The following is a 12,944-nucleotide window of genomic DNA, read 5'->3' on the forward strand; positions in this document are numbered from 1 at the left end:
ATCATCGTTTCATCATTGTCGGCTTACTTCTATTTTTGATCCTAATTTATTGATCATCACAAATCAATGTAATTTCAGTAAGAAATGATCAACTAATATGACAAAGCAAAATCGAATTAAATACCCCCTTGGAACCTGCTACCGTACCCCCAGCAGTGTGTGTCAGACTGAACCCTAACAGCTGTGAACCTCTGTTTGTGTGTGTGTGTGTGCGCGTGTGTGTGTGTGTGTGTGTGTGTGTGTGTGTTTGTGTGCGCGTGTGTGTGTGTGTGTGTGTGTGTGTGTGTTTGTGTTCGCGTGTGTGTGTGTGTGTGTGTGTGTGTGTGTGGTCCCAAGGTGTGCGGGACCCCAGAGTACATCGCCCCGGAGGTGATCCTGAGGCAGGGCTACGGTAAGCCTGTGGACTGGTGGGCCATGGGCATCATCCTGTACGAGTTCTTGGTGGGCTGCGTGCCCTTCTTCGGAGACACACCGGAGGAGCTGTTCGGACAAGTCATCACAGGTGAGGACCCGGATGCTGACATGCCTCCAGTCTCGATGTACCCGGACACATCTACTAGTGCCCAGCAGTCATTCCCCGAAATTCCATCAGTCAATCACGATTTATGATTTCGAGTAGTTCCGAAGTTCCGAATTAGTCAAAGTTCCAAGTTGTTCCGAACTATTCGAAATCTCAAACTGCTCGAAATTAGGAATTGCGATTGATCGGATTGGATGGAAGAATGGAAGAACGGAAGAACGGAAGAGGTCTGTTCTTCCGAGCAGTTCGAGATGTAGAATAGTTCAGAATACTAGTAGAATGAGAAGAGTTCGGAATCTAGTAGTATAGGAAGAGGTCTGAGATTTCGAGTTGTTCGGAAGAACAGACCTGTTTCCTATACGTTAGAGATCCTTTCTTCTGAACTCCTCGAAATCTCAAACTGCTCTGAAGAACGTACTTCTTCCGATCTACGCCAGCGATCTGCTGGTGTCTGTCGGTTCTCCCTCCTTAACGTGTTCCTCTGTTCCCCGGTGGTGTTCGTGCCGTCTTGTCTTCCATGGGGGTGTGTGTGACGCTGGTCCTTCCTGGTGCAGACGACATCATGTGGCCGGAGGGAGAGGAGGCGCTCCCCGCTGACGCCCAGCACCTCATCTCCACCCTGCTGCAGACCAACCCGCTGGCCCGCCTGGGCACAGGTAACACACCGCTTGGGCTGGGGCACTCTGGAAGAACGACCGCCGTTCTGGAACAATCCAGAGATCTAGAACCACCCACTATTCTGGAACAATCTAGAGATCTAGAACAACCACCTACTAGCTTCTGTAATATATATCTAAGAACAAAAACGACTAAAAACTACAAATAACGTCTACAAATATCTAGCTAGAAACTACAAATCTAGAAAAACTACGAAGTAACAAAAGAACAGCTACTCATCTGGATCCACCACTGATCTCATGATATCCCCTTGTCTCTCTGTCGTCCCCCTCCCGTCCTGTAGGTGGCGCCTTCGAGGTGAAGCAGCACTCGTTCTTCCTGGAGGTGGACTGGAACAGCCTGCTGAGGCAGAAGGCCGAGTTCATCCCTAACCTGGAGTCGGAGGAGGACACCAGCTACTTCGACAGTAGGTCCCCCTGCAGTACCACGAGTCGGCCACTGGGGGCGCTCATAGGTGGACCTACAGGGTTACTATGAATGACATTCTGATGGTGATACACTGGTCATGAAGTCCATGAGGGGTTTGTTCAACGTATGTGTGTGTGTGTCTATGTGTGATTGTGTGGTGGTATCTGTGTGTGTGTGTGTATCCGTGTGTGTGTGTGTGTGCCTCCCTGTGTGTGTGTGTGTGTGTGTGTGCGTATGTGTGTGTGCGTGCCTCTGTGTGCGTCCCCAGCCCGCTCCGAGCGCTACCACCACGTGCACTCCTACGACGAGGACGACACCAACGACGACGAGCCGGTGGAGATGCACCGCTTCTCCTCCTGCTCCCCGCGCTTCAGCAAGGTACCGGTTCTACCACCCTGTGTTCCGTCACCGTGTCCTGGTCTGCTGGTTCTGCCCTGTAACATGACCCTGGTCTGGTCCTGAGTTGACCCCCCCAGTGTCTCTCTGGGCCTGCAGGTGTACAGCAGCATGGAGCACCTGTCCCAGCTGGAGCACAAGCCCTCGGTGGTGACCCGCCGCGAGCAGAAGGTCCCGCGAGAGGAGCGCATGGCCAAGAGGGAGAGCCTGGGCAGCCTGACGCTCAGGGAGAAGACCTGGAGGACCGGCTCACCAGAGATGTGAGTGGAGCCCGCCTGAAGGGGAATGCTGTGACAAAGTGCATGGTTATCAGTTCTGAGAGGGGTGTGAAGAATCCTTGATCCCTTGCCTCCTAGCACCTTAACTCCTGCTCAGGGTTCGAGTTATGATTCCAGCTCTGTGGAGGTCTCTTAAAAGTTGTTGAGGGCGGGGGTGGGGGAGACCGCACCAGCCTTGCGCTCAGTTGTTGACGGGGGGGGGAGTCCGTACCGGCATTGCGCTGATAAGCCCCTTCAGGTCGAAGCAAGACACCTCCGTTTCGCGTCGTTGTCCGGTTCGCCCTGTCTGGGCTTATTTTCCTGATAATGACCGGCGTTCTATTATCCCTTACTTACCGTCAATATTTCTCTGTATGTGGAAGGGAAAATAGCTTTATTTGTAATTACAATATTATGCTGCTGTATTTTCAGAGACCCCCACAGATATTTTAGTTTGCTGCTTTCATGGGAGCCAGACCTCTCTCTATGGGAGCTCAGCTCCCACTGGCTCCCACCTAACTCGAACCCTGCTCCTCCTTAAAGGTGCCATGACATGCTATTTTATGGATGCTTTAATATAGGTATTAGTGGGCCACTAACACAGTATTCAAAGACGTTCCCGAAATTCAGACGTGGTGCAGAGTTACAGCCACTCCGAGCCAGTCGCACATTGAGCTTCCCCCAAATGTGCTGTTTTGGTGTCTGTAGCTATAATGCAAATGAGGAGGAGCGAGGCGGGTCAAGGAGGAGGGTGGGGGTGTGGCCCTGAGCAGCTTGCAGCCAGGGTACCATGTGCTCTGTTTACAGTGGATGTATCGCAATGGCGAGGCGCACACAGCCTTTAGCCGTGTTCTGTAAATATTCTAGAACACACGGGAATCCTGGAGCTCTATATCTAAATAATATCATATACATAGATATCTATATCATATAATATATATGATCAAGGCCAAAAGCTGTGTGAGCCGATATTATGAATCTCAAACGACCGCGTTGGGTTCTCAGACGTTCCTGATTCTTCCACGTCCACATCAATCTGAAGTAGACTGAACCGCGTCATGGAGGCGAAAGGGATTGTTCCCGGGCAGCACTTAGGCACCTCGCCTCCTGCAGCGCCGAGGCAGTGGTCCCTCGGCAGCAGGAAGTGGGGCTCAAGTGGGAGACATTCGCGGCCAACAATCCCTTTCTCCTCCATGTCGTGGTTCATGTTCTTGAGGGAGTCAAAGCCAAAGTTCTTTTCCCCCAATTCATTCTCAACCATGGCTTAGATAACCCCCACGAGTCTCGTTGTAGAAATACCAGAGACGAGAGTCCGACGAGTTATGCGCCATAACACCAAAAGCAGAACGGTTATCCAGATAACAAGGAAGTGTACAACACTTGCGTTACAGTCCTGGAGCTCTATATCTAAATAATATCATATGATAGCCTACATAGATATCTATATCATATAATACATATTATCACGGCCAAAAGCTGTGTGCGCCTCCAGACGATATTATGAATCACAAACGACTTTGTTGGGTTCTCCGACGTCTCTGGTTCTTCCACTTTCAAATCAATCTGAAGTAGACTGAACCGCGCGCTGCCTGCTGCCGGCTGCCCGCTGCTGGGCGGTGGTGCTTCGCGGCGGTGGTGCCTCGCGGCAACCGGCGGCATGTTGCAGTTCATGTACTTCACGGAGTCAAAGCCAAAGTTCCTTTCCCCAAATTCCTTCTCAACCATGGCTGAGATAACCCCCACTACAGTCTTGTTTCAGAAATACAAGAGACGTCAAAGAACCGACAAGAAACACTTGCGTTACAGTGTGTGTATTCACACACACACATGTGGCGCTCGCACGGTCGTGCGAGCAGGCCCAATTTCTTTGGGCGGGCCAGGCAGATGAAGGGGAGGAGCCTAGATGCTATGTGACGACATATGAAACCACATTCAAAAACAGCGCGCTTGAGCCTCCGTTTTTCCAAAGGCGAGCAGAACACCTAGTGCTCGTTTTGCACCGAACGCAAGTTTTAGCCACTGGGGGACCATAGGCAGGCTAGGGGAACTCATATTATGTTAGAAAACCTCGTAAAGTGAGATTTTCATGCCATGGCACCTTTAACATGGCGGTCTGGCAACGTTAAGCAGGAGTTGGTCTGGTCTGGCTCTCTGGATAAAAGTCTCCTTAACGAGGATTTCCTTGCAATTCATTTCCTCGCTGGGCGCCTCAGTAAATCATGTTTCATCACGCATGTGAGCACCAATCTCTGAGCAGCCAGCCGGTAACGGCCAATTAACAGCAGGAGCAGCTGTCTCAGCAGGAGTGGGAACCCCTCCGGCAGCTTGTGGGGGTGTTTTCCCGGTCCTGTGGCAGGACTGAGGGAGGTGTCGCGGGGGTCATGGTGGATCAAGTGTTGGTTAGGCTGTTTGACTCCCTACTGATGGAGGAAGGTGCTAGGTTCCACCCCCGACATCCACACCCAACCTTTAGGTACCTTTCAGCACGATGCACCTTGCTGAATGTATTCATGTCTTCATGTATTCATGTGTTCATGGTTTCATGTCTTCATGCATTCATGTCTTTGTGTGTTCATGTCTTCATGCATCGTTCATTTAATCATGCATTCATATATTCATGTGTTCATGGCTACATATGTTCATGTCTTCGTGTGTTCATGTATTCATATGTTCATTTATTGATGTGTTCACATCGAGTCGTGCTTAATGACTGAACCGTAACGGTAGAGTCATACCCATTCCATGTGTGACAGTCCCTCTCATATTAACCAATCAAACCTCTGTACGACTGACAGTTAACCCCGCCCCTCGGTGTGTCATGTGACCCAGGAAGCGGCTGTCGTGCTCCGAGGTCTCGTTCCCCGACAGCGACTCCAGCCCGCCGTCCGCCCGTGCCCGCCGCCGCTTCTCGGCGCTGATGGACACGCACCGCTTCGCCTCGCCACTGGAGGGCGACGGCGAGCTGACGCTGGGCAGCAGGACGCAGCAGATGAAGACCAGGGGGGCCTCGCTGGAGGGGGCCCCCTCCTCCTGCAGCCATGGGGACCTGAGGAGCAGCGCCAAGGAGGGAGGAGCGGCAGGTAGGGAGAGATGGGGGGAGACAGCTGCATAGGAGAGGAGCCACTGCGTAGTGATGTTGAAGCTGATTGTGTGTGTGGTCACAGGGCATGTCATATATCTCGTTGTTGCACCCTCCCCGTCACCATCCTCGTCCCTCTCCCTGCTTTCTGTATTCCTCGAGTCTCTTTCCAACTCTTCTCTGGTGCTTGGTGTCGGATTAAGTTAGTATTGAGCTGCCATTTTGTATTTGTCATCCTTCACCCATTCTTGTTGCCTCTCTCTCTCTCTCTCTCTCCCCCAGACAAGCTCCTGCGGCCGGCCGATGGCTCCGCCCCCAGCGGCGCTGCGGCCCCGGGGGCCCCCGAGGCCCCGGCGGGGGGGTCAGGGGCCCGGGGCGGGGCCACCAGCGATCTGGTCCTCAGGAGGGTCCGCCACCAGCAGCTGTCGGTCGACGGGGACAAGCTCAGCCCGCGGCCCGGGGCCAAGGTCATCAAGTCGGCCTCCGCCACCGCGCTGTCCGTCATCATCCCCGCAGGTGCACACACACACACAAACACAGGCATACACACACACACACACACACACACACACACGCAGGTACACACACACACACACACACACACACACACACACACACACACACACACACAGGCATACACACACACACACACACACACACACACACACACACACACACACACACACACACACACACACACACACCCAGGTACACACACACACACACACACACACACACACAGGCATACACACACACACACATACACAGGCATACACACACACACACAGGTACACACGCAAGCGCTCACTCATCTGTATTCACAGGTACACAAGCCGCACATCTGTGGTTCAACACGTCTGTCTTTTCCCATTGGCACTTTGGGCGGCCGAACTGTACCGAGCCGTGCCAGTATAGTATAGTGGGAAGTGGAACACACCACTGTAGCTCCATAATGGTTTATATGACATTTATATAGCTCCGTTCAGATCTGCAGGGCCACAATTACTGCCACACATTCAGACACAGTCAGACACAGTCAGACACATTCAGACAACGCCCGCCGGGTCAACCCGGGACAGCCAGCTCATCAGGCGCAGTGAGGGTCAGGGACACAGTGCCTTGCTCAGGGACACCTCAGCATTTGGCTCAGAGGAGACTGGGATCGAACTAGCAACCTTTCGGAGGTCAGACAACCCTCCTGATCCACATGCTGCCCTAAACTGCTGCCCATTTAGCATCATCTTATCAATACTGGAGCAACAGAATGTCAAGCTCTTTCACGTGAACGGGAATACAAGTGAAGTACAAGTGTGAAGTGCAAGTTTGGTTGAGAAGCGTTATGGCCACAGCCCCAGAGCTCTAACCCAGGCCTCCTCTCTCTCTCCTCCTCCTCTCTCTCCCCCCCCCCCTCTCCAGTGGAGCAGCACGGGACCTCCCCCCTGGCCTCCCCCATGTCCCCGCGCTCCGTGTCGTCCAACCCCTCGTCGCGGGACTCCTCCCCCAGCCGGGACTACTCGCCCACGGTCAGCGCCCTGCGCTCCCCCATCACCATCCACCGCTCGGGGAAGAAGTACGGCTTCACGCTGCGCGCCATCCGCGTCTACATGGGCGACAGCGACGTGTACAGCGTGCACCACATGGTCTGGGTGAGCTCCAACCCATTTGTGCTGGGACCGGGTTACGCCCATATAAGGGTTGGTGTGTTAGGACCGGAAATGGGCGTACTAATAGATCACGCCCATATACTATCTTATGTGGTTATGCCTATATATGGTCATATTTGGTTATGCCTATATAATGCTATGGTGGAAAAACTAGGTACTATGCTTGTAAGGAATAAAAAAAATACAGGATATAAATAATACTACTATTTACGATATCTGACAATACAACTCTCACTTTTGCTGTAATTAGTAAATTCAATTGATAAATAAATTGTCACCACCAGAAAGTTAACTGCAGATTAGAGTTTGCTGATGGAAAGCAGCCTATTGTCTAAACCTTATTTTTTCAACCAATCAGCACATAGAGGAAGGAGGGCCAGCCCAGGAGGCGGGGCTTAGTGCCGGTGACCTCATCACTCACGTCAACGGGGAGTCGGTCCACGGTTTGGTCCACACAGAGGTGGTGGAGCTCATACTCAAGGTACCTGTCTCACCACCTGTCTGTCTGACCACCTGTATGTCTGACCACCTGTCTGTCTCTCTGACCACCTGTCTGTCTGACCCCCTCTCTCTCTGTCTGACCACCTTTCTGTCTGTCTGACCACCTGTCTGTCTGACCCCCTCTCTCTCTCTGTCTGACTCCCTGTCTATCCATCTGTTTGACAGTCTTTCTGTCTGTCTATCTGTCTTTATGTTGGTCTGTCACTCAGACTACCTGTCTATTCATCTGTCTGTCAGTCTACCTGTCTGTCTGTCAGTCCTCATGCCTGTGCTGTGTGTTTCCTCAGAGTGGCAGTAAGGTGACGGTGACCACCACCCCGTTTGAGAACACCTCCATCAAGGTGGGCCCCGCCCGCAAGTCCAGCTACAGGTCCAAGATGGCGCGCCGCAACAAGCGCACCGGGCCCAAGGAGGGGCAGGAGTACGTCACACAAGCTCACTATTCTCTTACTCACTCTCAGAGCTGTTTTTTGTTCTGATCTTCCTCTTTATTTTCTACATGAGCAGGATAACTCTTGGGTGCACCAGCCTGTGTCTGGTGGATTCAAACATTAAGCAGTCACTCTGATATTTGACCAGCCACAATATGCTTTTGCACTATAATAATCCACATCTAAGAATAACACAAGCATACTTTGGATGTATACTACTCTCCTACTCCTCCTCTTCCCCCCCTCCTCCTCCTCCTCCTCCTCCTCCTCCTCATTCTAACGTGTGCCTCCTCCTTCTCCACAGTCTAATGTGTGTCTCCTCCTCCTCCTCCTCCTCCTCAGTCTAAAGCTGTCAGTCTCCTCTCCTCCTCCTCCTCCTCCTCCTCCTCCTCAGTCTAATGTGTGACTCCTCCTCCTCCTCCTCCTCCTCCTCAGTCTAAAGCTGTCAGTCTCCTCCCCTCCTAACCTCCTCCTCCTCTCCTCCTCAGTCTAAAGCTGTCAGTCTCCTCTCCTCCTCCTCCTCCTCCTCCTCAGTCTGATGCTGTTAGTCTCCTCCCCTCCTCCTCCTCAGTCTAAAGCTGTCAGTCTCCTCCCCTCCTCCTCCTCAGTCTAAAGCTGTCAGTCTCCTCCTCCTCCTCCTCAGTCTAAAGCTGTCAGTCTCCTCCTCCTCCTCAGTCTAAAGCTGTTAGTCTCCTCCTCCTCCTCAGTCTAAAGCTGTCAGTCTCCTCCTCCTCCTCAGTCTAAAGCTGTTAGTCTCCTCCTCCTCCTCAGTCTAAAGCTGTCAGTCTCCTCCCCCCCTCAGGAAGAAGCGCTCCTCCCTGTTCCGTAAGATCACCAAGCAGTCCAACCTGCTCCACACCAGCCGCAGCCTGTCCTCTCTGACACGCTCTCTGTCCAGCGGGGACAGCCTGCCCGCCTCCCCCACCCACGCCCTGTCGGCCCGCTCCCCCACGCAGGGCTACCGGCCCGCCCCCGAGACCCCCTACCCCGGTGAGGACCCCACACACGCCTAAACGCATGCTCACACCCATACATATAATACACACACACACGTCGACAACTCATGTGCGTGTTTGTCTGCACGCACACACAGACAAACAAACGCACAACAGACACACAAACGCACGCGCACGTGCACATACACACACAACCACGCACACACACCCATGCAAAGACACTCGCACGCACATGCACGCACGCACACAATGCGTCCAGCACGCACATGCTCAAACACAAACTCACGCCCACTACAAATACAATACTCACACGCACACACACACACACACACATCTCACCCGGTGTTGCTCCTGCTGACCTCTTGTGTGGGGGTCCCCAGGCCCCTCCTCCCAGAGCAGCACCCCGGCCTCCAGCACGCCCAACTCCCCGGCCGCCCAGCAGCACATGCGTCCCAGCTCGCTGCACGGCCTCTCCCCCAAGCTGCACCGCCAGTACCGCTCGGCCCGCTGCAAGTCGGCCGGCAACATCCCGCTGTCGCCGCTGGCCCACACGCCCTCCCCCACCACCTCCTCCCCCCCCCCGCTGGCCGGCCACACCCCCGGCTCCTCCAACACCACCCAGGCCTTCCCCGCCAAGCTCCACTCCTCGCCCCCCGTCTCGCGGCCCCGCCCCAAGAGCGCCGAGCCCCCCCGCTCGCCGCTGCTGCAGCGCGTCCAGTCGGCCGAGAAGCTGGGCGGGGGAGGGGGCGCCGGGGGGGGCTCCTCCTCCTCCTCCCACCACGCCTCCTCCTCCTCCTCCTCCTCCTCGCCCTCCCCGCTGACGGGGGGCGTGACCCTGAGGAAGCACAGCCTGGAGGTGTCCCACGGCGACTACCGCCGCGACTCGTTCCACTGCGAGCACAGCCTGCAGAGCCTGCTGGAGATGGAGGGGGAGAACGGCCCCGCGCCCCCCTCCCCGCCCTCCTCCTGCTCCTCCTCCACCACCCCCTCGCCCCCCACCGTGGGGGAGGCGGGCGACGGGCTGCGGCCCGCCAGGAGGTATGGCAGGCAGGAGTCGCCGCTGAGCCGCGAGGCCCCCGCGCCCCCCAGGGAGAAGGAGAAGGAGAGGGAGAAGAAGGGACGCACGGCCGACTCGGAGACTCAGACCAAGGCGTCAAGCCTCAGGGCCGAGCCCAGGACCACCACCGCCGTGGACGCGCTCAGGTCGGCCCCCTCCGCCGGCCCACCGAAGAGTGCAGCCGCTCCAGCCGCGGCCGCCGAGGCTAGACCTGGTCCCGGCCCGGCCCAGCCCGGCCCGGACCGACCTGTTCCTGGAGAGAAGCGGCCCAGCGCCGGCTCACCTGGTGCCAGCACACCTGGCACCGGGGGTACACCCGCTCTGGGGAGCATAACCAGCAAGACCCCCAGTGAGACCAGACCCATCCAGGCCAGACCCCCTCTGGGGACCGGCGACCCGCCGCCGAGGGATGGGGTGAAGGGCGCGGTTGGACCGCCGGCGACCAGACCGCCGGACAAGGCGGAGGAGAAGGGGGGAGGCGTCGCCGGGAGAGACAAGGCAGGGGCCGCCCAGAAGTCCGGGGTCCTCGCCCCCCCAGACCCGTCCCGGGGGGGGTGGGACGGGGAGGTCAAAGGAGAGATGAGCGGCGTGGACAAAACCGCCAAAGTCGCCAAAGCACCAGCGGCCCCGGGCCCCTCCCCCCCCCGCCCTGCCGCGGCCCCCCCGCCCCACAAACCCCAGAGGGGCTGCCAGGGGCCCCGGGAGGAGCGGGCCCGTCTGGAGGTGCTGGAGGAGAACCCCATGTCCCCCTCCTCAGCCGCCGCCTCCCCGTGCTCCGCCCGGCCCCGCCCGGGCTCCCCCGGCGGGGGGGGCGGCTTCGTCACCACGCTCACCAGCGTGGCCAAGACCGTGCTGGGGCCCATGAAGGGGCCCTCGCAGCCGGGGGCCCCAGGTTCGGCCCCGGCTGAGAGGGGGGCCGGGAGAGGCACCAAGCCCTCCTCGTGATGAGGGACGCTCTGATGACTCCCAGGCCTCCGGTCGACGCCTTTACGCTCTGAAGAGACAAACTGTAGCAGCAAACAGCAAACGCCACTCGGCAAAAAAACTAGCAGACTCCTCCCCCTGTTGAATGAAGCAAACCTTTCACGCCAAGAAAACGATTTAACAAACACTAGAGTTACGTAATTATAAAGTAAACATACCTAAGGTGCATCAACCACTGTTCTGATATATGTGCAAACTGTGTTGTGTGTCTGTGTGTACCTTGGACCACGGTGTGTTGTGTAGAGTTAGAGAGCAGTGTGTGTCTTAATGCATGTTTAGTGCACTGTACATGATCAACAAAAAAAAAAAAGAATATTTAATGAGAGAATACTACAGACCTTACGATAGTTAACACTGTGAACACCTCGATGACAGACCACCACCAAAAACAAGAAACACCTAGGAGCATCTTCACCGTAACCTTCACGCGAAGAGGCCGCACCCTGACCATCACCGGGCATTACCCCTGACGTACGGGGACAGTAGACACCTGCAGAGCTCTTTAACACAGAGGAAACGGTCCTCATTCACGCAGCCGCCATTTGGGTCAACCTCGGTTCCTAACCCCAGCTGGACGAGGAACTGAAAGTGGAAGTTCCCCGATCGTTCCCCAACCAGCTGGTGTCACTCAGGCCCATTTGACCCGATATCTCCATCACTCAAAGGTCACTGCGGTTGTTTGATCCAAAAGCTCAAAACGACTTCATGCTCGTCTTCTGAAATACTCGATTTTTAGTTTCTTGCACAGAACCGCTTGCTGCGGTCGGCGTGGCAACGGGGCGAGGTGACGGGTTTGTTTTGTTCGTGTTTAAGGGCTGTGTCTGGCGGCCTGCAATAAGCGGAGCGAGCAGTTCTCCAGTTTAAGACGTAACCGAACTGTTTGTGAATCGTGCAATGAGAGTCCAGCCGTCCACGTGAATACCTTAGTGTGTGTGTGTGTGCGTGTGTGTATGTGTTAGATGTAAAGGGACTTCTGTCACATGACCCGCGCTAAGAACCTAACGCACTGAAGGTACGTAGGCTAGCCCCCCCCCTCCCGTCTCTATCGCTCCTGTGCGTTTATGCAACCGTAGCATTTTACGCCGTAGTCAGCGGAGAGACGTGATTGGGTCGTAGTGGTGTTGTTGTTTACAGTGGTGTTTATAATGATGATATGCAATCCTCTAGTGCCCTAGTGAGTCGCAGTGCCCTGCAGTCAGTGGTACAGTGGTAGGCCAGCCGTGCACGCCGGGATTTAGGTTTCCAGCAGCTTCCTAGTTTTGACGTCACATATCTTCTCCTGCGTAACGCGCTTGACTTGAAACGACGTGTAAAGATTCCCCCTGGTGTTAGACTGCTGCCACCTGGTGGACTGTGAGGAGTATGACACCACGAGAACGAGTAGGATGTGAGTGTTTAGCTTTATTTTTTAGTGTTAGTGCGCGTCGCAGACTCGATACCCGATACCCGCGGAACTGTTCCTTTGCTTTTTTACCTTTACTCTTGCAGTCCGGAGCATGACCACGTGATCTAACGATGCTTTGAACATATCGAACCGGAGGAAACGCATTTTATATTTTAAATGCCCAGTAATTTATTCATGCGAGAGAATGAGAAAATTGCACTTTATGTCTGAAAGTCTGAAAACTATTTATTCTTTTTTACTTTTTCTAATTGATGACCTAATTTATTTCAACGTGTTGGTGTGTGTGTTGAATTACTGCTTTGCCACAGAAATCCAGTTGTTTTGTTGTCTGACCAGATTCGTTTTGCCGATATTCATGTGTTTTTATTTGTGTTGTTCTATGAGGGTTTGGATGTGTATCTGTCCATGTACGTCTGTTAGTGTTAGCCTATTCTTTTTGTATTATAATAACCACATAATTGTCCTCACTGTTGAACTCGCTTCATGACCTTGTAACAGATTCCAGTACAGTTTGGTGGAAAACTGATGCAGAAAATAATAATAAAAGCAGAGATCGATTGTTTGTGTTCATCATGTCTTGTTTTCTATTTTATTTGTATTTAAATGTT

At 54.4% G+C, this 12,944-nt stretch overlaps 1 protein-coding gene across 1 annotated transcript in view; it reads left to right on the forward strand.

Moving 5' to 3' along the window:
* Window positions 1-12,882, forward strand: part of LOC130402280 (microtubule-associated serine/threonine-protein kinase 1-like) — an 18,505-nt gene extending 5,623 nt beyond the window's left edge. The window contains exons 2-14 of the mRNA XM_056606428.1: window positions 337-502; window positions 1,075-1,176; window positions 1,482-1,604; window positions 1,875-1,984; window positions 2,102-2,262; window positions 5,089-5,339; window positions 5,621-5,854; window positions 6,755-6,984; window positions 7,361-7,483; window positions 7,791-7,924; window positions 8,737-8,924; window positions 9,271-10,553; window positions 10,629-12,882. Coding sequence (XP_056462403.1) covers window positions 337-502; window positions 1,075-1,176; window positions 1,482-1,604; window positions 1,875-1,984; window positions 2,102-2,262; window positions 5,089-5,339; window positions 5,621-5,854; window positions 6,755-6,984; window positions 7,361-7,483; window positions 7,791-7,924; window positions 8,737-8,924; window positions 9,271-10,553; window positions 10,629-10,892 — 3,369 coding nt within the window. The 3' untranslated portion in view covers window positions 10,893-12,882. The remainder of the gene's footprint in view (window positions 1-336; window positions 503-1,074; window positions 1,177-1,481; window positions 1,605-1,874; window positions 1,985-2,101; window positions 2,263-5,088; window positions 5,340-5,620; window positions 5,855-6,754; window positions 6,985-7,360; window positions 7,484-7,790; window positions 7,925-8,736; window positions 8,925-9,270; window positions 10,554-10,628) is intronic.
* The last annotated feature ends 62 nt before the right edge of the window (window positions 12,883-12,944 follow it).

The sequence above is a fragment of the Gadus chalcogrammus genome, chromosome 2 (genome assembly GCF_026213295.1).
Source record: "Gadus chalcogrammus isolate NIFS_2021 chromosome 2, NIFS_Gcha_1.0, whole genome shotgun sequence".
Taxonomy (NCBI): Eukaryota; Metazoa; Chordata; class Actinopteri; order Gadiformes; family Gadidae; genus Gadus; species Gadus chalcogrammus.